This window comes from Nomia melanderi, chromosome 8 (genome assembly GCF_051020985.1).
Source record: "Nomia melanderi isolate GNS246 chromosome 8, iyNomMela1, whole genome shotgun sequence".
NCBI classification, from domain to species: Eukaryota; Metazoa; Arthropoda; class Insecta; order Hymenoptera; family Halictidae; genus Nomia; species Nomia melanderi.
The window spans coordinates 10,397,534-10,422,821 of NC_135006.1; the positions used below are offsets into that span (position 1 = coordinate 10,397,534).

Sequence of the window (25,288 nt, forward strand, 5' to 3'; positions counted from 1 at the left end):
TCCAACATACTACACCGTTGATATTCTAATAGTAAAAATGCACTAAGAAAAGTTGCTGAAAATGACTTTCTCTTGCATTAACCCTTGCTCTATGATTTATTTTTCAACTATGATCGATACGCTTACTCTGTTATTAATAGTTTATTGAAAAAGAGAGAAAAATTTACAGTTATGGCAGCGAGTGTGTTCTCAACTGTGAAGCGGCGACTCGATCGATAAATACTGTCGATCACATTTTTCCAAGGTCGGAATCCTATGACTACCCAGACTAATCGACATTCATGTAAAGAACGCTGAATATTCTGTTCGTTTACTCTCCTAAGCAAACTTTAATAGCAATTTATAAAGAAACGAATCATTTCGAACCCATGGTTCCTTCCAGACTGTTTGTCTTCGAGATAAGTAGAATACGATGGAGCAATAAAAAATTGTAACCCTTTTCAAGGTCAAAGGGAGTTTTGAAACAGCTTCCTTGCGTAAGTCTTCGTCGAATCGAAGATGTGGAATTCACTTGTGATAAGTAAGACAAAACATTTCTTTCCACCTTGTACACTTCTTTCTTCTTCTATCATATCATTTTCTGCTACTACAGATATAATTATAACATTAAAATTACAACACATTTTCTGCACGATACACTTACGTAACATTCAAAACTTTCCATTTAAACAAGCATTGTTACACTAGGGATTTTTTCCTTATTTATACAGTAAAAGGGAACGAAAATATATCGATAGAGATTTACATATGTATATAAAGGTTAATGAAATCAGTGAGGTGCACTCTGTGCAATTATTTAATAATAGTTTTAAGTAATTAAATTCATAAGAAGTTACAAGTTATATGACACTTAACCTTTTCAAAAATATCTGTATATATGTATGTACATACTTAATTATAGCTTGACATTTCAAGTTTAAAAAGAATAACTAACGAGAAACAAAATCGTCGCTGTCTATTCTTAAAAACTTTGTCCCTGAAGAGATTGAATATAAAACATATTCCGTATATTGGATTTAATTTCTAAAGAAATTGATTTTGAATGTTGACCCTTATTATACACATATAAGGCAGAATTGAAGTTCAATTAAAATGAAAGAAAAATTGAGTCCTTGAAATTAGAATGAAAGAAAAATAGAGTTTGTAAAGACATTAAAGAAGACAGGAGATAAAGGAGTCGAAATGTTAGACGTCATAGTAAGATAGTTCAATAATTATCTAAAGCATGAAATCACTTACTGTACAGGGCAATTGATTCCACCTGGAGCGATCACTTTAACTCCTGGCACTTCATCACCCGCGTCCTTGGTGACAATGGTAAAGTCCGCGTTGTCTTTAACGCGTACACCGTTTGGCACAAGTCCTCGCCCATAAGCTCTGCATTTTTTACTATCTAAGACTGGAGCTACATTAACAGGGTAAGGACTTCCAGATATAGGTTTCCCAGCGAAAACTACGTTCACCAGATGTAAACCGGGTGAAGGTGTAGTGTACTCACACCTCCACACATCTGGCGAAGTTCGAAATAATTTAACAGGTACGGTTGTCAATGATCCCTATGGAATAATAATGTTATAATGTAATAAATAAATAAATACATTGGGACGTGGCAAAAATTATGAACATCAGTAACGTTCAATGAGGTTATTAAACTATTAGATTATACAATAAAATTATATAATCTAATAATCGATATACCTTTAATAATAATTTTTTAACTTAGAAAAACTTTAAATTGATAATACAGATTTTGTATTATTTTGGAAAATTATATACGATATCAATTTTTGTTGCTTTTATTATACAAGGAAAAGTTAACCCATTGTGACATGGAACTCCTGAATCATGAAAATATTTTCGAAAATGTTTAAAGGTTTGAGATATTATAATAAGACATAAGGAATACGTATTTTTTATTTTTTTTATTCAATTTCCATTTTAGTTAGTGTTTTTGCGAATACTTTGCATATAGGATACAATTTAAAAAAGTCAGTAAAATTAATACATTTAGAAATATGTATTAAAATTTAGGTATTTGCTCGTTGCAAACATTTCGTCACAAAGGGTTAGATAATGTCAGAAACGTAATTTTTTAAAAATACAGGTTTCTGTAGATCTGTATTCACAGAATTGAAGTGTACGTTACATGCCCAACTTTAACGTATAAACGACTTAAAATATTATCTCAAACAATATGTTACCTGAGGATCCTTTATTGCAACTTGTGGTGCACCGTGTCCAGCATTTTTTGTAAATATTTCAAAATACGTTGGTTTATTAATCATGACTCCATCTGGCAGTAAGCCAGGCCCACTAGCTGTAACTTTGGTAGCATCACCAGACTGTGTTCCCACATTTACCGTGTGGGGACTATTTGCACACTCTTTTCCATCAACAAATATCTTTATTTTATGCGGTCCCTGAGTTTTTGGAATATACGAGACAGAGTTTTTGAATTTTCCGTCTTTATCAGGAATAGTATCAACCTGCGAAAAAGAGAACACACTAAATAAAAAGGTTGATGTTTGCTAAGCCTGTCAGGGGTCATGCTACCTTGATGACTTAAACAAGTTGGCAGAACCTAAATTTTTTATTGTCAGTAAATATTTGGCAAAAACAATTGTATTTATAGGGAATATATTAGAAAATACGAGAATAAAAAACTTTTAGCAGCGATATAAACGAAAATAGATTATTAAATAGATAATTTTGGAATGTGTTAAAATGACGGCTTGTTACAGACAATTTTTAATTTTTACGGTGAAAGAATCAACTTTGAATATTTATAAAAATTCTACAGACTAAAATATAAAAAATATATACTATTTTTCAGGTAATCTACTTTTGTTTAGATTGCTGCGAAAAAAATTTTGATTAGAATTTTAGATGTTTCATGAATGAACCACGTGCAATCTACTTACTTTTGGCCCGAAGTAGTTATCACGTATGAGAGACGTTATTCCAACCTAAGTGGTTAATACCTATGTTGGTTAATTGTTATAAACTAAGTGTGTGTGTGTGTGTTATTATACAGTGGTTATATTAAATTGCTATTCTAGAGTCATTTAGTGACAGATGAATGTTATTAATGATCCCGTTTATTATATCCATTGCTGTTATTACACAATTAATGCAGTAATCCGTAATTTCATTTCTATATTCTTTTTTCATAATTTCAATAATTTTATAACAGCAGATAATATTATAATCAATACAAAATACAGAATATTTTTGTACAACAAAAGACACCTACTTTATCTTAAAAAATGAAAACGGAAATGGGATTATAGCAAGTAGAATATAAAAAGAAATTGTTTTTTTTTTATTTTCTAATAGTCGTTAAAAATAATCAATTTTCATATCTTATTTCCATTGTTTTGTTAATTACATAGGGCCATACAAAATAAAATTTATTTATTTAACAATTCAATATTGGAAACAAATTGATTGCAGTAGAGAAACGGAACATAAGAAAATGAAAAATATACATCCATAATGTTTTGAACCATCTCGTGTCACTATAACAGTGTAATTCGAAGACTAAAAACATGTGATAATACTGAGGGTTAATTTCACCCCTGCGAAATTATTTTCCAATTAAAAAAAATTTGTTCGTGACAAGTTTCATAATATGCTACATACACATAAAAATTCATTAAATTTCCGTGCTACGCGTATAAAATATGAGAATATTTTATATTATATATTATAATTCCATAATTTTATGTTTTATATATGAAATTAATAAAATATACGACGTATTGTTATCATTTTCATCATACTGTTTCAGTATGACTAAAAACTAAATTTGTGTGTTAACAAATAAAAATTAGTTCAAAAATTACATTGAGTACAGTTATATTAACAATTTTCATTCTGATATATATCCGATATTTATATTGTAAGAAAAACATGCTTACCGGAATTTTGATTCCTTTAGGATCTTCTACCACAACGTCAACTTTACCTGGTGCGAATGTTTCTACGGTGAAATTGTTACGTGCATCCGTTACTGGACCAGTTGGCTCAATACCAGGACCATAAACTTTTACTCTGTCAAAGAATGTTTATTATTGTAGACAATAAAATAAAAACATAACTAAGATGTAAATAACACAAATATTTGTTTCATAAAAGAATATTTATAAAAGAGATAGTTAATTTTCTATAATGTGCCGCTATCTCTGACTCGATGACATATTCGATTACATCAGAAGATATTTTATGAACATAAATATCAGTAAATAAAATATACATATTTCATATTTTTCAATATACTATATTTATGTTAATAATGTTTTTATAAGCACAAGATCAAGATTCAAATTAAGATACAACAAGTTTCAAGTAACAGCGAAAGAAATCTGTATATTTATTTGAATAAGTCGAAATTAATTAGTACATGTTTAAATACTTCAATATACAAATAGTCTTTACCTATCTGGAATCGATCGTGGTTTTAGAGGAGCTCCTTCTTTTAATTTAGCATGTGGATATTGAGACAGGTAAGTCATCATTGATAATTCGTCTATATTGGGGCTGATCATTTCTTCAGGTTTAATGAGCTGTAAACAAAGATTGCAAAATAAATTAGATTTTGATATTAGTACCATTAAATATTTTAATGATAAATATTTGATGTTAATATATCAATAATTGACTTTTATATAGAATGATCCATTATACTTTTCAGCAATTTATTCAGTTGATACATGAATAAATTAGTTAAGAAATCAGTATTTTTTATTAAGAAGTTATCTCGCGTTTTCTGATCTAGAGCTTGTGACCAGTCACGAAAATTTTCGTGCTTTTAACGTGTAAAACCTTTTCTTTTGTTCTCGTTTAACGGAAACATATCTGGCCACTGGGTAAAGTTAACAATAAAACTACTGGTCCGCAATATGTTACCACGAACACAAATAATTCTTTCAGCTGTCGCGTTCACGATTTTAATGACCGAGTTCTATCTCCCAGGAGTAATAGTATCATGATACACTTACCTGTGGTATATTTAGCCAATTGTCTGCCAAGTCCATTGCGACCGAAGTATTTGATAAAGCATTATTCGGACTCCAGTCTTTCCAATCGGGGCAAAGCCCAGGTGCAACGGCGTCCACAAGAGCTCCGATAGTTCGTCCATCCTTCCAATTGGACGTGAAATTATTAATTGGCAATTCTGGAATCTTAGACTGTATCCAACGCATTAATCTTGCGTTTGGCGCAATGGGTTTGTCATTTTCGAACTCTTCTTCCTCCAGCATAGGCAGAGAAATGCAATAATGCAGAATTAGTGTCCATAGTAATCCAAGAATCAACTTGAGCTTGCAATCAACGATGTCTGTCGAATCTGCAAATCAAATCAATCCAAATACTTATGCAAATACTTACTATCACTGGTAAAAGGATTACACTCAGTAAAACAAGATTGACTAAGAACTTCTTTCCAAACATCGTAATAATGTATAATATAACTCATGGCAAACAGTTTTCGATGGTACGCCATAGTAAAAAGTTATCGAGAAATACCAAATATGTTTTTATATAAAAATATTTGATATTAATATTCAAATATTAAGATACGAGTATAAAACTTGGACTAATGTTAAATTGCAAAAAATATTTTAGTTACCCAGTATTGAATGAATTATCATTTATTTCTTTGGAAACTTATAAGGTCTAATACTTTATCCAGAACTTCAGTCCGTCGGATTCGAACGTATTTCTAAGCAACGCTCTATTTACACATTGCTTTGTACAATAAACAAGTCTTCATTATTTTTTGTATATTTATTCCATATTAGACCCATGTAACATTACTCCAAGTTTTATACTCGCATTTTAGTATTTTACATGCAACAAATTTGATATTTCTCGGTATTGTTTTCCAGAGGTTGCACATTATATGTTAGTGTTATTACAAATGTTCTTATAAAGATATAATATATAATGATACATGAATAAATTAGTTAAGAAATCAACATTTTTTATTCAGAAGTTATCTCGCGTCTTCTGTTCTAGAGCTTGTGACCAGTCACGAAAATTTTCGTGCTTTTAACATGTAAAACCTTTTCTTTTGTTCTCATTTAACAGAAACATATAATATAAGATATAATATAATATATAAATAAATTGTATAAATAAATAAATAAATAAATAAATAAATAAATAAATATAAATATCTCACAAGTGAATATTCGTTTCATCGAGTACGATCGAAAACGTTTTAACAGGGGTAGTATCTTCACAGGAAATTACACAGCCTTTATCGTAAATATCGTCGTACGGTATCGAGATACAAGTTAAACAAGACAGGGTGACAAGAGATATCAGGAGGAAGGCTTAAAATATATGGGAAATTTGCTTTTCGGAAATTGCCTGAGTCGTTCCATGACAAATCGTTCATATCAGACTACGATGTCATATGAGAGTAATCGTTGTCATTAATTTAGTTTGTGTAAATTAATATCCCTCCGAGATAATAAATCGCCGAATTTAACGCTTTACAGACGAATATCATAGTAATGGGAACTTCGAGCGTTGATATTTAAAATAGAAAACCTCAAAGGAAAAATTTAATTATTCGAAGACTGAGAAATATATATGTTTGGCTTTCTTCTTTTCAGATTTTGATGCATAATTTAATTCTTTGTAGAAAGTCTTTAGAATTTTTAAAAATTTGCACCCATAAAGATTATATCTTTATAATAAGATAAGATAAGACTATAATCTCCTTTCTAAATAGAAGTATTTTCCATACGTGAAATTCGTTTATCTTTCACAGTTAACACACAATTAATTTTTAAAGTTGAAAGTCTGATTTCGAAAACTGCGACTGATGGGCGAAGATAATTTTCAAATTCATATTCAATCTACGAAAATCTGTAAGAGATGTTTGAAACATAAAAAAATTGTTGGTGACGATTCAACGTTGGTGAAAATTCTCAAGTGAAAATTTGCTGGGCAGTATAGTTACACATATACACAAATTTACGTTTGACAAAATATAAATAATAAAACTGTTTCTTGTATCATATACGAATCAAGTTAGCAAGCTACACGTTATTTCAAATTACGCCATTCAACACATTATATTTCAACAAAAAATCCTTAAAAACTCGTACGCTTGTTTCTCATTTGCAAAGATTTCATTGTTTTTTTTTTGTAGCATTGATTCACGTTTTACTTCGAAATGAATAACTGATATAAATTCAGGTCGAGACGTAGCTTTTATACTCGCGGTTTCATCATAAATGAGATACGAATTTAATACCGTCTGGTCAAATGCAGTGAATAGAACTCTTTTCCAATATTTAAAGTACGTCGTTCATGAAGATACGTATGCATGCAACATTCGTCTGATTTGTTAACTCTACCTATGTATGAAACTCTCCTATACAGAAATACTTTGCTATATGTCTTTTTAATTATTACTATATTCTTTGCTACTGCTAACACACTGAATCCCCGATAACATGAACAATTTCTTCATTCCCTTCCGTTGAGCTAGAAAAACCTCTATAATTCGAAATATAAAACTTCTATAATTCGAATTGTTCGATTTATCTTTTTTTCCATTTTTTCATTTAGTTATTTTAGGGGCAAGTGCAGTTTATTACAGAAAAGGAATTTCCTTTCTCTTGAAATTTGACTTGACGAGGTTCGACTGCATTCAAATTAATGATACGAAGATTTGTATACTTTTCTTTTTACGATATCCTCACGAGAATACCTGTTCATTTTAAAAATATACAGTTAATTTCTGTGCCACCAGCTTTGTTAAGTATCATTTGGAATATCTTTTCTATTACCAATAATTGTTTCAATTAAATATGTACCTTCTTAATATACATTGAAGAAGTTGTCCACGAATGTGCTTAAATTTTCGTCGTAATGTGTTTACAGAGTCCTTGACCTTTTCTTAATTGTAGGAATTACAACAGTTTAAATGAAGACTTCTCACACAATATAGATAACTTCTTTTTATTTAATTTAACGCACGTTCTATGTATGAAAGATATGTAGTTCTCCAATGCTCCCAAATTATTCCGGAAGAAATACAAATTTACATTCATTTCAGAAGGTGTTTTCGCCTCTAAAATCGTATTATGCTATGAACATAAAACTGGTTTATATTACGGATGAATTACTCTACCTGCATGTAAAGTTTCATAATTTCCTGAATTTCTGGTATCCCAACTTCCTTTGTGAGGTAATAAATTAAACGGGATTATAAAGACTAGTTTAAATACGGTGGTTGATAAAAATTACTGGATCGAACTTTTGAAATCAATTGTGTGGACATAAAAACCTTAAATGGAACGATTTCATTGCATATTTTTAATTCATTTTTTCATCTGAAATTATCCTCTTCCTGATTGTACCACCAACTACGAGATATTTAAAAGAAAAGCATTTGACTCTGCCTTTAAATATTACATCGACCAATTTCTTAATTTGTTCAATAACTGTGATACCATAGTATCTAAATCATTCTGGCTTGAATAAATGAAATACACATCAATCATTCCCCTTTTACAATTTTTCTTCAACTTTGCTCTGACCTTTACATACCATACCAATTACTGTTATAAGAAATTTTAAATAATAATAATAATAATAATAATAATATATAAAATATATGTAATTTAATTGTAATGTATTATATGTAACACTTTCAGCGTGTGCTCTCATATAACAAATGCAAATCAGTGAGACAGTACTAAAAGAATAAAAACCTAAAACAGCTTGACATTTATATATTTAACGAGCGAGTAATAATAATTACGCAAATAAGAATATGAAAAATTAAACATTCAAAGGTTGGTTAAAACTGTGTTCTGTGGACCACTTTTACTTAATTATTCGCATAGGGGTTACGATAACATTGTTCATTACGAAGTTGGAAATTTCACGAGTGGGTTAGCCGATAAAAAACGTAAAATGGGTCGACAGTATTGTTCCTATCTATTTGAATAGTACAATGGAAACGACTGTTGTACAGAACGTACCATGTAAGTACTTTAATTTATAAACTTCGTTAAAATAATACGCTTGGCGCGTCGGTCAAATATTAATTTCGAGTCGCTCCTCGGTACTTGGCTATTTATCAATTCATTTTTAAATGAAACATACCGCAAAACTTGAAGGGCTGAAAATATTTTTTTTTTAAATACTTGTTGCTTGGAAAATAGAGGCTGTTGGAACAGAATTTTGGTTTGATTTTCATGTAAATTCACATACTTATGTACATATGTAATGTGCAAATCGAAATACATGTTACAGGGATTTTAAAATTCTTGTTTTTCAGCATATAGCAATATAATTAAAGTTTCTTTGTTGTTTTTGGTATAATAAAAAATTAGAAGAATTCAACATTTCATTAAGATTTTAGAATCTTGAGAAATTACATGAAACATATCATAAAATATGGTTACGAGAAAAACGTGTTGAAAGTTTTTGTGTCGTTTACGTACGAAAGAAATAGTTTTACTGATTGAGAACCTATGTATCTCCAAATTTGTTTCTCCAACTATTTTTTGAAATACATATTTTCGAAAACATACACTTGAAAAAAATATAAGAAATCGATTTTTTCAAAATGCAAAATGAGAACATCCTCTTAGATTCCTAAACAATACAGTAATTTCAAGAAACCTTCTGAATGAAGGTATAGAAATCACGATTAATTGCGAATTATCTTTGTAATTTAGTTCTGAAATATTTGGGTAATAGAGCTAACCAAGATAAATAGGTCTCCCATTTCCGACAGAACTACTGTTCCAAGTCAAATTTCTTTTAATCGAATTGTATGCACGTTGTTCGAGCGTCTATGTAAATGCCAGAAACTAATGGAAGGTCTCCTTATTAGCTAGTATTACACTCGTCTATTGGCAGCTATTCAATTGGTGAATCACTACTTTAAAGATAATCCTTAATGTTTTTCTTGTTCGCTTTACTCCATCAAATGTAATGCAATGAGATTTTGTATGTTGTTACTAAGTATTTGCAAGTACCTTTTAAAAAGTGTTGATTATACATTACATCCACTATTATAATATCCATGAAATAGCTCCGTAATGATGCAACGATTAGAAAAGTGTAATCCTTATGTGTCGCGGTGAGTCACTGATACCAAAAAAAGAGTGAATCACAATCAATTTTCATACGCAAGAATATGAATATATTTATCAACACTTACAAATATGACAAATGTTATTACTGTGCATGAAATAAAACTTCTATATACTGGGTGTCCTGTACAACTGGATTTTAAATTTAGAAAAATATTCGTAAGGAAAATTCAAACAGTATTAACCCTTTGCACTTGACAGGTGACTCTCAGTCACCACTTGATTTGATACAGCAAATCTATAAAGTTGAATATTTAGTATTTTAAATTAAACTTTGTACTGCCGTGTGAGATACTTAAATAAAATAGCTTTATTGCTTAATTTATCTGTGAATTATCGTTAAATTAGTTTCAAACAATGTCGTCTATGTCTCGTCGGAAAATATTCAATATTTCCAGTTAAAAACTGTCGAGGGCAAAGGGTTAAATAGTGCATTACACAGTGTACATAGATATCTGCTCCCAAAGTGTAGACGTTTCAAAGACATTAAAGTCATTACTAATCGTCATAAATTCATCTGTGTACCTTTTTATACATCAATTGTAATGTAAATGAATACTTGCATCGGAAGTTAATTTGTTTACATCTAATGTAATATGATTTGACATCAATAACATTCTGAGAGGTATAAAAATGAATGAGAAAATGAGTAGAATGTACTGTTGGAATTTTTTTATTATAGTGGTTTATTAAACGAAGGAACTGTTCAATTTATAAATCATTAATGATCTTTCATAAAGAATAAAGAATTGTAACATTTGGTACGTAAAAGAGCATAAAGTTAATACAAAAAATAGCGGTAACAAAATTTATAAAACACCTCCACTTCCTGAACAAGCATTTATACCAAGTAATGTACCATTTGAAACCACACCATTTCTCTTAGTAAAGCTTTTTCCATTATTTATTACACTATTGTGAAAGATAATAATATAATTCAGAATTGTATTATTTTGAAAAATATATCTCGACTCATTTGCATGAGACACTTTGTATATTATATTCACCAATGGTGACATTGTATTATTACATTATATTAACATCTGAACATATGAAAAATATGCAGCAAATAGATTTTATTGTATGCTTAGAAAGTATTTACTATTTTAGATATGAAATTTTTCTTAAAAAAAATTAGATAAAAATTTCAAAGTATTTATTAAAATCGGCATCGAATGGATGCACTTCACTGAACAAAATTTAACGAACCTCACTCGGGTATAGACACGTATGCACGTATTTTTGGCATGACATTGTCTCGTGTAGGTTACAAATAGCTAATGACAAATCGTTCGAGTGACAATTTCACCAAACTATTTCGGGCAATATCATCTTTTCACCGGCGATATCAATAGCTACGGAGACAATTGAATAACTGAGAATGTGTAATATCAACAGCATGACTAATATTTTGACGCTTACACATAGTTTCGTGTTTATCGTGTACAGTATAATCAAAATTGTCATCGCAGTGTTTAAAATGAATATTTCCTGAACTCATTCATGCAATGGCTTCTAAAAGGTTGCATTAATAATAATTACTGTTCATACAGGTACAGTGTGTCGGTAAAATTTGCATTTTCATACTAATTACTAGAAACAAGAAAAGTGAAACCGGAAGTTCATAAGAACGATCTAAACCTTTATGTTCTCTCTACACATTCGCATATTAGAAATGTATAAAACCAATAATGCGAATATTATTTTAAATTCTGTTTTATAGAATTACAGAGAATATTCCTTATTTATGCTAATGATTTCAAACATTTTCGTTATTTTTTTTATAATATAAAAAACAGTTTTAAATACAATTTTGCACATTTTTTAAACATTTCTGTTACTGGAATTTTGAGATAAAAATCATAATTTCAAGTTTTCAATTAATTTCTCATTTCCTTAAGAAAATTGTATACTTTTATTTATACTATATTATATTTAGCATTCGGACAAAATCTACAGTGTATAAGAAGATTGCTTTCGGCTAACCTTGAAAATCTGAAGAATTTCCGCATTCTTCATGTCAAAGCTACATTACCTTGAAAAAGAACGATTACTTATGAAATCTTGTCAGTAATAAATGTTAACATTATTATATTTATTGTAACTACCTATTCTTAACGACGAATTATTAAACATACTGTGTTCAATCTGCTAACTGAACACTCAAAGGTTTCTAAATGTTTACATTTTGAAAATGTATCGAGATGACAAATATTTTGCTCTAGTGAATATCAATGTTAAAATAATATAACTACGACGCGTGGAATATTAAAATTATTTCAATTTATCTCAGGGTCAGTTGGCGATTGCATTTTAGTACATTAGTAAATTTTTCTCTATATTGTCTGTAACAAGATAAAAATTCATAATTCTGTTTAAACTATGAATGTAAAAAAAAAAATTTTAAATCATCAAAATCGTGACTTCAATTAAAAGACATTAATGCCCTTCTCGCTCTCAAAATATACAAAGTCTATTAAAAACTTTCCTCAATATTCTAAAAACAATAAAATTATTTGGAGTGATAACAAAAATATGACATCATGTACATAAATTAATATCTATATTTAGCTCTACAGTTATATCACTTGAGAATAAAGACTCTATCCTAATATATACAATTTTATTTTAAGAAATAATAAACAAGCATAAATACAACAAAACAATACTCAATGTAGTATACAACTAGTTCCCACTTTACAGAAATGAAGCTTTAAAGAAATCATTAAAAAAACCTAATTTGTTTGCGGAGCACTAAAGGACAAAATCTTTTAAATTCGTGCATCTATTGATATATGGTGTGAATTATAATGAATAGAATAAGTTTATATATGGTTCTACAATAGCTACAACTTGGTTATTACAGAATTAAACAAATCAGAGATGTTTGTGGATATGAGTTTAGATCACGCAATCGTAACCCAACAGACTGCGTTACACTCATCGTCAGCTGATCCAATTGACCGAGTAACCGATTCCAGTCTAGAAGTGCAAGTACTTGGTTTACAAGGCATCATTGAATTCTGATTCAGCCATGAATCTACCATCAACGAAATGAGATCTCCACATACCTATGTAGTTTACAGAATTTTATTTGGCATTTATCGCGGATTGATTTTCAACAAGACTATGAAAATCCTCAACTATAATTACAAATAGACTACGAATCTTTATGCAAATTCAAATTTGCAAAAATATACGTAGAAAATTAGAATTACAAGAGATAATAGTTTTTCCTAACAAATACTATGAAGAGCACTATACTTTATTGCGTGCATTCTGTTCGATTCTACAATTTCAAATTTTTCATAAATGAATAAAAATCCACAGTATAATAAGAAGTTTACTGTTAACGTACTAAATGTATGGAGTCTTAAGATGGTGCGAAATATATACTATTATTTCAAATACTTATCCAAAATCTAATATCTAATCCAATAACGTGGTCTATAAAACTACTTCGTCAATAATTTATTAAAAAAAGAACGAAAAAAATTCTAAGCATATTGTGTGTCCACGTTTGCTCTACAGTATAATAATTATATTATTTGTAATTACATTAATTATTTTACTTTAATACTAATAATTAATACTAATAAGTAATATTTAATTTGAATTCAAGAAGATCAAGTAATATTTATACCTGTTAAATTCTGTTTAAAATCTTCATCACGAGTATGACACGTTATTATACAACAAAGGGTTAATTGTACGGTGCACACGATGCATGTTCGTGTGATAAACAATAATTCTGAAAACACTGTTTTTCAATGAAATGATAAATGCACCCTTTGTTAATTAGTAAATGAAGCCTTATGATTTCTTTTGAATTTGCGCTTACCAAAACTATTTAATCGCTATTAATTAACCAAAACGGCAACGTCTCTATATTCATAGTAAATCTGTATCTATTTTATCTATTAAATATTAATAAGAAGGAAACAGAATATCGGTTCCTCTATTAAGATACAAATAATATTAATATGTGAATACAGCGTGAAAATTTCAACGCGAGTCTGATTCGATATTGTAAGACAAGGGGTTAAAGAAAAAAAGTATATTAAAACGTTACATTTTGATGTTGCAGAAATTTAAACCGATGTATAGTATGTAATCGAGACGTATTGTACCCACAAGACAACGACCCAAAATACACTACTACGAGAACGAGTGTGATTCGTTACATAATGTTCCGAAACAACTCGTTTCTCCTCCACAGTCACCAGACAATAATTCAATTGAAAGTTTCTGATTACTTTGAAGCTGAGAAGTAAAAGAACAATATGTATCTACTCAAACATATCTATAAAAACTATTTTCATCAAAGTGGTCAATAATATGAAAAGAAACTTTCATCATTTAAAATACATGTAATCAGGAACTTCTATTTGCAATCATCGTAAAAATATTTTGTTCGTTCTTATACCTTTGTGTTTATTATATTTTTATTACTGTATCACTTCTTTAAATAGAATTGTTTATAAAGAAACTGCATTTCCAATTGCTTCTAACCTACTATATTTATTATATATTCTTTCATTTATCTTAACTCTTTCACCACCCCTAAAATGATTTTAATTTATATTAAAAATATTTTGCGAACGGAAACATTATTTAATATTTCAATACCGCTTAAGAAGATGACACAGGTAGCATTGCATGGCCAATTATAAATCAATACGTCACTAATCAGTGTTGCAATCATTCTAACGATAGGTGGTAGTTTAATAATAAGATGCATTATTTGAAACGTGTGGTATTTAACTGATCTTAACGTTATTCAATTATCAATGCCATAGAAACACAACATGTAATTCAATGCGGATCACTTTCTATTTGAAGAATTCGTATTATATATTTTTAATTGATTCAACTGTTGCAGTTTTAAAGCCTTTCGTATCCCTATGGTTGGTTTATTTGCAACTGTACAGATTGCAAGCTAGAAAGTTACTTTTAAACGATTAATCATGCACAAGGTAATTCCAAAAATATAAATTTTGCGAAGAGAGAGGCGTACATTTTGGCCTTTTGCGCGACCGTTATAGTTCGATATTTTGGACTTGACGATGTTACCATAGACCTTTAACGGACTTCGCACTTTATATCCGCGTGTTGTACTCTGCTGACATTCACGGCTGCGTTATAAATAAATACGATCTATTTATTGTAGGGCGTTTACATGTTCCCCTTAAGTTTTTAAAGAGTACATCCTACTGGTCGGCAGCATGTATTGTGCAATACGTAAATCAGAGAATTAAATGAAAATATATTTTGCAATCCACAACTGAGCGTTATAATAACTTCATTGTTGTAAAATTTCAATTATTTTGTCGAAAATATTTATAGAATACGTCAATGTGAAAATAATTTAATTCGTTACTTGAACCATTTAAAAAATATTTACAAAGTATACATCGTTAATTTTTACGAAACATTTACTATCCGTAATAGAATTTTTTGTGAGAATTTCTCCAGTTCTTCAACGCATCAATTCTAATTTCTTTTATATCAAGTGCAAATAATGATACATACTAACTGAATGTACTTTGTGTTTGTAAAATTGTCTATAAATATTTAATTTAGAACATTTAAAGCAACTTTGTTTTGTACAGGTATTTTTGTTTTGAAATCCTCAAACATTTGGTAAAAGCATTTCCACATTTTACGATCTTATCTCTCGTAATTAAATTCTCAATTAGTGGACAAAGAAAACGTGGCCAGAGCAGGCTAGCAAAAACCGTAAAGAAAGCCGATTCGGGTGGGCGTACCACTCCTCCCTTGTTTAAGAAGCGAAATAATGGGTGAATGGTATTAAAAGACAAACTACAAAAGTCAATTAAGAGTTCAGTAATTCTGGTTCGTTCAAAAATGTCAAACACGTCTCATTACATTTTCATCTGATTATTTTGTGCGCGCCGTTAAAAATATACAAAATACGAAAAGAAGCAAATTAAATGCATATATAACTAATTTTGTCTTGCTTGATTACCGTAAGTGATCACAAGATAACATTAATATATAATAACATTAATAGACAATAAACAGTAAGAATTTTACAAATTTACTGTTGCCGTTAGAGAAACAAATGTTAAAAAACATTTAATCCACTAATGTGAATAATAGCATATAAATAAATAATAATAGTTTAAGCGTAATTTATTTAACAGCTTTGTATAAAAATAAATATTTGAGAAATCAGTAAACATTAAAACAAGAATTTACTTATTTCTGTTTTGTTCGATATCAGAGCTAGTTGGCGTCAATCTAATTCGGTATACAAGATCGTTCCAAATATGGGCAAACCATTCTACAACAAATCGCTTCGAGCAATGTATTTGAAACACTTAAGGTCGAACGAATGAGAGTTGGTGCATGGATTTGTCCTCTTCGCCAGGCTCGGCGCTCGATCCTTCTTCCCCCACTCCTCCTTTGCTAACTATACTCCCCTACTGGCGTTGTCCTTCGAAGGTGACGTTTGGCGATCAGTCATTATGCACTGACAATTCAAAGCAAAGCTGTTTCTTCGTTCAAACATTTTGACGTCAACAGTCGTTGACCGTAAAAATGTATACAATTCATTGTTTGACAAGAATCAGTCCTTACAGTCGTTCTTTTAGTTTGAACGATAATGGCTTCTATTTCTATTGGGAAAAAACTGTTGTTTTTAAAATACTGGCATCCTCAAGATCTTTATTTGCCATTTCTATTTCTATTGTTCACAACGATATTCGTTTCCATTATCTAGTGTCATTGTAATAATGCCATTTATACATATACTTTTTATAGAGTGATCGATTATACGAAATATACAACTGTACGATTGTACAAGGCAAAAGAAAATAAGAATGAATATTACATTCTTTATTTAAGTGATTTATTAGAAATTTCTTGAAAAGAACATCGAATCCGAAACTTCTTTCTATTTAAGTTTTGAATTTCCATTTTCTTATACAAAATACAATAATATATTATTTACTGAGATTTTCATTGATTTTTACATGAATGTAGACATTAATACAGTATCCGCGCAAAGTGGTAATTATACAGAAATTAACCTTTTATGACACGAAACTAGCTTTTCGAAAACGTTTAAAGAAAGTTTTACATATTGTAATAAGATATAATAAATATGAATTTTTACAGTTTGAATTCAGTTTTTACCTCAAGATAATAACGGGAACTTCCTCGTATAACTAAAGTATGTTTTCAGACTGAAATTATGTGAATAAATTATTATTATTTTTATTTTATGTGAATAAATTAAACTAATCCCATAGTTAAACAGATACTTTTATTATTTTCCTTGTATAGTATATAATAATAATATGGCGATAACAATTTATTACTATATAATAATATTACTTTATAGTAAATAGTTACTATTAACTAATTCCACTGTATCTGTCAACATATACATGTATTTCTGTTATAAAAATATCACATTCACTTCTCATTTGAATTATTTGTAAATGATAAGGGTGGTATTTTTACATGTTTGCCAAGTTGTTCGATTACCCAGAAGTATATCAGTTATATTACGAACGTGATACGATTCGTTTCAGACACAAGCCCAAATCGAATCACGGATAGATATCCGAAAGTTTCGTGATCCGAGCATTCGTACGTAGAAAGATGCTTTCGGAATTTCGCCCGATCCCACCCGAATTTTTCCGACCCAACCCGAATCTCAGGTATCTACATATCGGACGACCCGTACATCATCGCAAACATGTGAACGGTTTTCGAAAATTTTGCAACACTTCGCCTAATAATCATATTTACAGAAGGAAATTCCACTAGAAACAACAATTTCTCCACAATTAAAATAAGATGATTATTGTCTTTGTAATTATTAGATACACAAAATTAAAAATTTGATATCTTCTATTTTGGCTGTAGACATATTTTTCGTTCTAGTGAAATTTCTTTTTGTACAACTTACAACTATTAGCTGAACGTGTACATATGTTCATTGGATGCATAGATTATTTACATATTACGTAAATGTATTAATAAATTTATTGGTAGGAGCAATGCTTACAACAATCGTCGAAAATTACTTACTTTGAGAATTTGTATTTTTTAACAATATCTAAACTAGCAAACTGATGATAAATCTTTTTTATCTTTTCTTATACAGAATAATTTCGAAGATAACAATTTATTTGTGAAAGCACTTAAAACTCGTCAAAACTTTTATAGTTTTATAGTTTTATGTAATAGTTTGCACTTCTTAAAGAACTTCCACACTAACAAAACAATGATTTAGTTTCTTCATTTTTCCTTCTACGTTTGTATACACTATACTATATTTCTAACCATTAGGTACGAAAACGGTCGAGTTGGTATGAATTAATTCCATTATACGTATTACATTTCCAACACAGATTCATAGGAACTAATCTAATAATCATAAGTTCAAGAGGGAATTGGTAACATTGCCTTCAGTTCCACAGATATAGATACTCTTGGCTCAGAAGTATCTTCGTACTAGCTGAAGAATCATTTGGTGTGTCATCCAGTTAAAGTGACATATATTACCGAATACATAAATTCATATGTTCCAATAAAGATGAAAAAAATTTTATGAGTAGATGGCATATTTCATGCATTCATGACAAATACAAATATGTAGAATGTAAAGCAAGGAAATGTCTATAAGAATATACGAATGTTATTACCTTAATTTTAACATAAAGAATTTATAAAAAAAGATATTAAGATTTTGCATTAAAGTGTATAGTTTATTATTGATAAGGATATTCCTGTGCGTTTTAGCGATCAGTCTTTGTTCAACTAAATAAAATCCGATAATCAAACAGTTTAAAATACCTTCACACGTCCATTAGATACGAAAATTACTAATTTGCTAAACTTAAGTTGCGTTACTTCGTGACAGCTAACGGTGATATGGTATCAAGAATTACACAAGCAGAACAATTTACATCACGGAAATTACATTAGCAAGGCGTTGATTAACATCGCACTTACAGTTCATCGCAATTTTCGTTACAATTTTCACATACAATTATCGTGAAAGATCTAAAAGTAAAATATAAATAAAATAAAATTGTTAAAACAATTAGTATTGTAATTTTTTGAAAAAATAATAAATAAAAATAGTTTACAAATCTAAATATTTTTTATTTATATAAAGAATGCTCTAATACATTGTCTTCTATAAGAATTGATATAATACCTAAGAACAAAATGAAACTGTGCTTTACACTAAAATTCATAAAACTTTCAATATAACAATTTTTATATATAACATTATTTTTAGTGTCTTCTTCTGTTTAAAAACCGAAGAGTGGTATAGAAAAAATTTATTCATGTTTCTATTGGAATCTATAAATTTTAAAAGGGAATACAAATCTTCAATCTTTTCAAAACTTTCCTTGTCAATTACGAATATCGACGATATAAAAATGTATATAATTAATTATCACAAAATACCTATAATAATTTCGAAAATGCTCGCTAATAATTCATACAAGCGATTAATGTAAAATTAAAAAAGAAGGACACACAAATAAAGACTCCAATTTTAATGTGATGTTTCTTTTGTAAGAATTATTTAAATAATTTTCTTCTAGGTCAATTATTTATATGTTTGCAATATTTTTACGTAGAAGTGAGTTTCGCCGACGCACAATTACCACGAAGCTGAATTTACAAAATGGGGGCTCAAATAACGCAGAGTTCGAATAGTGTGAAGAGTAACACCTTCAGCTGAATTCTTATTATCTGTTAACGCAGCCTATTGCTATACGTATGGCTTCCGTTGAAACATTCCTTTAGTGTGAATAATTCACCGAAACATTCATCTCGAAGTATGAATAATACCACACAAAACGGACTGAAAAAATATTTTGACGAAGACTAGATGACGACTAATAACCGGAAGTTAAAGGGTCACCAAAGTTTCCCTTCACTTAAGCAGTAATTAATTAAACACAACCGTTTTATTTGTTACAATTTCGATAATTAATTGAAGATATTTGTCGTGCGAAATTATCTCTTTTCTTAGAAAATTTATCATTATTTGAAATGTAATTTTTAAATTAATTTTAAATGAATTAAAAGTTACATGAACGTCAATGTATATATTTACTGTGATTCATAATTATTATACCCATGAAATTACGTTTAAGTTAAATGTTAATCTGAAACAATTGTATTTCACTCACATTCAAGAGCATGTCATTATTCTAACATTTTCGTAAATGGTCTTTTGAGAAAAATTATAGTTAATTTGGAACTTAAATTGTAATGTCAATAAACTATGATCAAGAGACTACTAAAGCTTACGTTTTACATGTACGTAGGCCAATTTTAAGAAAGTGTATATCTAATATTATCTATACGAAATTTTTATTTCCTAATTAATACTTGTAGTATATTAGCAATAGAATGTAACTGAATTTCAATTCATTTAAACTTATATATTTTGCAATTTCTAGAAGACTTTTATATTTTAAACATGCATAAAATTCTATAGTCCAATGATCAATCATAAATACCACAAGTATCTCGGTTCTCTTAATGAGCCTCAGTGTCACAAGCAACTCATTAAGAAAATGAATAAAGGAAAAGTAATTTAAAGAAAAACAATGATTAACGCATTTGCATCATTGGCGTATATATATGCTCAATTTTCCTAGTCACTATCATCTTTTTAATACTTCCCTATGATACAAATTGGTTAATGTTCAGTGTAGTGAATATTAGATAATAAATATAAATAACAAATTAAAACCAGACAATAATAAAATAATACATTTGTATTACCGCCAGATAACAAAATAATAACTCCTGCCAAAGTGAAATAAAATTATAGTTACTTTAAATATTGTTTTTATAAAGATTATCATTTAAACTCCAGTATTTGTTCATGGAATAATTAAAAATATTGTTTAAACGAAAAATTACAAAGGACATATGTTTAAGAATTACACATTTAAACGAGATTTACAAAGCTTTTGTATGTCCATGTTAGCATATTAATTATAAGCATATTAATATATATATAATAAATACTATATAAAATATCTAGAATTCACACAATATGAGAACATTTTACATCACATCACAGCAGTCCATCGATCATTTTCTTCAGTTCTGATGCATCAATTTGAAAACTGAATAATATCTACAAAACATTTGCCTCTCGTTCTTTTACTAGTAAGTTCACTCTTTGTTATTATATTACCCAAGACTTTCGAGCTGCAATGTATCTACTTACAAAACCGTCAATGACGTTTCATTACCCATATATAGATGACGTAGCTCACGGTAAAATGAATGCGTCATCCGTGTACGGTCATATGATGGTCAACATGTTAATACATTGGTAAAAAAAAGGATATATCAGAAATAATTTGATCACGTGTACCCTGAATCTATTTTGTACGTAATGCAACTATAAAATGTTCCTCCATAATAATGTAATATCGACATCGTTCTCGGACAATGATAATTTTTCTAGTTCTTCTGAGTTTTCTTTACAAGTATATAACAAATAACAATCACGTAAAAAATTATTCGTTGATTGTTAGATCGGGAAAATATTTTTTGTTGAAACTGGGAACATTGTTTTAATAGTATACTTCTAAAGTGAAAGAGATACGTGAGAAAGGTCGAGTGAAACGTTTTAAACGAATATGGCAAATGTCCATGGCGATCAACGCATACGGTAACTCACATACTTTCCGAATACTGCAGTTATTTCTGTTAGAGTTACACGCTAGTATTCCTTTTTAAATGGAAATAGTTTTTCTGATTGTTACGTCTTTATTTCTTCTTTTACTCGCCTCCAACCTCCATCCATTTAACACGAAAAAAACATAATACGAGTACTTAAATATAATAATATCATTGTTGTGACTTTGCCTCAGTTTTTGTGAATAACATGATAATATTATTGTTGTGGCTTTGCCTTAGTTTTTGTGAATAATATGATGATATTATTCTTGTGACTTTGCCTCAGAAGATGCCTCGTTACATCTTCAAAGTAATTTATAATAAGATTCTATTTAATATTATCTGGTTACAAATTGTATTGTATAAGATTGTATTTTACATAATCTTTGAATTCGGTGACTGTAAATCTCATACTTCAAATGAGACTGTTGTAATTCAGGAAGGTGGATCCAAGTAACATCGTTATAAGACAAATATTATTTTATAATTATTCATTTCTAACTTTTTCAATATTTCCTATCACTCTTGTTCCATATAACATTTTAATATATAACTCGTATAACTTATAATCCGGCAGTTCATACGTTAACGTTCAGTGAAGGAATGTGATACGCAGTGTGTATTTATATTAGCGATTCAACTCAAATTATAATCGTACATGAAAAAATTGGCGAACACTAATATAAAAATCATTAACTGCAAACGAGAACTTCGAAAAAGAATTTCAATATTTCAGTTTCACTCAATTGAACAGTATAATATATCATATAGCAGTATAACGTCACAGGATTCAGAACAAAAACAAATGAAACTCTTGGAAACACACACTTTCTCGATGTTATAAATTGAACACTTATTTTATATTTATTATATAATTTCATAAAAATATATAATAGTATTCATGTCATGCGGTCAAATTACGTATAAAAATTTCTTTTATATATAAAATTACTATTTCCTACTATAAATATAAAAATACCATTTGAATATTTGAAAAGACTCTTCAACTTCAAAGATATTTGTATTCAATTAACATTCCATTCATAAAATATTAATATTACCGTTATTTGTATTTTCACCGAAGCGCACACTCCAGGAGTGAAATGAAATTTATATAAATGAAAAATCTATCCGACAGAAATAAGTAAATGCTAAATGCAAGAGCAGTCGCTGAGCGTTAAAAGTTAAATCTTATTTCAGGTTCTCTCTAAACGTGTAGTCTCATGACGTAACCGGTTAGCCATCAATGACGTCATCGTCTAAACTCGTCGTGGAATACGGTCGAGGAAAACGTCATGGACAGTCAGGTTGGGAAGAGACGCTACTGTCATCTGAACACGTGTCGACAGTTAATTCAATGCACTATAACTCTGTGTATATCAGATAAAAGAAGAGCATTGAACATGCTGTACTATTATTTTCGTAGCATGAAAATTTTCTCCAGTTTTCTAGTATTATTTTGGTACTATTAATCGCTCAAACTAATGTAAAATAAAATCTATGTACGTTTTAACATGAAAAACTGAAGCAAAGTCATTAGAATAATATTATCATTTCATATCGACTTATAATATTTCACTTTAAATACTTGTATTATGTTTTCTCGTGCTAAATGAACATGAATATTTCATTTAAAATGAAACGCTTCTTATTTTTACAGTACCATCGCCAAACTATAATGCTAAAATTATAAGTAATAAATTATTATAGAAATTACGAACATGTAATTGATATAAGTGAAATGTTTGAATGTTTTATCTTTGTCCGTGAATTTACTTGATTTCATTTATAAATGTCATTTTTTACTTTATTAGATAACTTATTTATATGCTTGAATAAAAATATGATTCATTTATGTAAGTTCTAAGTAAATATATTAATGTGAAAAATTGTAGAAACTATGACTCTTTTCCTCAGTGTTTCTTCGTTCAGAAGTTCAGTCATTGAATTCATGTAATTACTTTGAATGAATCACTCATCTAACCCTTGAAACGTATTTGTGTAACATTTATTTTTAGCCTTCCTTCACATTTCTATATTTGACAAATTTTTTCTTTTAAATAACTAATCGAGTAAAATAGTATATTCGATAGAATTTGTAATACAAATATTAAACTTCATAACGTGTCTAGAAACAATTAACTCCTGTTTTTAATATTTCGTCCAAAAAATGTGAAGAAATTGTTTAAAAACATCGTAACTTATGAAATATAGACGAATCTGGGCTCAGAATTGTGGAAATAAACAAATAAAATGAAAACTATAACTGTATCAGTACTCAATCATGTTTTATGTTATTTCAGTAATAATGTTTTTAAAAAATAAATTAATTAATAGTTTGCTATTATATTTCACATTTATTCGATATTTTTCATTTAATTTCATCCGAAATATAAAAATATTATTTTCTTATAGTCCATGAAATTGCTACTCCAAAATCACATGTTTCTTATTCCTAGAAATATTACACATTTTTCCATATGAATAGCTAATTTCCTTATTTAATATATTTTCTTTACTGATTAATTTCATTTCAAATAAAAAGTATTCAACTTAGAGGTAAACAAACAGAAACGGAAAAAGAGTCAGGTAACTAATAATAATACGTTAAAATTTAATTTTCAGCAACCAAGAATATATTTAATTTTAAACAGATTACAAATCTTTAAAGGAAAAACGGATCTCCACTTTAAATTCAAATAAAAATTCGAACTTAATTTATATTCAAATTTCAAATTTAATCTCAATTTTAACTGTTATTAGAAACCACATTTTATTTATCGATAAAAAATATACTAGCCTGAAACTTGTTTAATCATATTATAGATACTACTTAGGAAACTAGTAGGTCAAACCTATATATACATGTATATGAATATATTACGTAAAATATTCTAAATCAATTATGCAAAAAATATCTTTATCTCAAATATGTAGTAGTAAGTAAAGTCAAACTGTCACATCCAAAATTATGATGCGTACAGGTTACTGTTGAATTGAACATTCAATCTAAAATGTCTTATATCGTACGATATAGACAACTCTTCCCTACAACGTGAAGTTGTTGCTAGCCTACAGCTTCCCGGGCATCCCGGGCGGGCGTCATTGATCCGTAGTCCTCTTATAATTGTCTACAATCAGTGGTATTGGATTTTCCATTCCATAGCTATTTCAGCCATCTTAAAGATATATTATTACAATACACAATATTATTTCTATGTTTTAAACATCCGTGTTACATATTTGTTTTATTTGCACTGTTTTCACAAAACGTTAGAGAAAATTGATCTTTTTTAAACTGATAATTCTCTAATTTGTTATGTAATTCTTTAATACGTTGACCGACACGACGATAACGGAGCTTCCAAACTACAAGAAAATAATTATAATTTAGATGGCCGATGTCGAATAAAAATGTCCAATAGCGTAAATAATTAGATAATAATGTAAAAAAA

At 29.0% G+C, this 25,288-nt stretch overlaps 1 protein-coding gene across 5 annotated transcripts in view; it reads right to left on the reverse strand.

Moving 5' to 3' along the window:
• Positions 1 to 25,288, reverse strand: part of cher (filamin A protein cher) — a 107,635-nt gene that overhangs the window by 60,848 nt on the left and 21,499 nt on the right. For 3 of the 5 annotated variants that reach the window (XM_031978063.2, XM_031978061.2, XM_031978064.2), the window contains 6 exons: positions 5,001 to 5,347; positions 4,438 to 4,565; positions 3,921 to 4,053; positions 2,922 to 2,966; positions 2,202 to 2,486; positions 1,240 to 1,556 (listed from right to left, as the gene is read on the reverse strand). In XM_031978063.2, coding sequence (XP_031833923.1) covers positions 1,240 to 1,556; positions 2,202 to 2,486; positions 2,922 to 2,966; positions 3,921 to 4,053; positions 4,438 to 4,565; positions 5,001 to 5,261 — 1,169 coding nt within the window. In that variant the 5' untranslated portion in view covers positions 5,262 to 5,347. The remainder of the gene's footprint in view (positions 1 to 1,239; positions 1,557 to 2,201; positions 2,487 to 2,921; positions 2,967 to 3,920; positions 4,054 to 4,437; positions 4,566 to 5,000; positions 5,348 to 25,288) is intronic. The other 2 variants (XM_031978062.2, XM_031978065.2) reach the window with 1 other exon arrangement.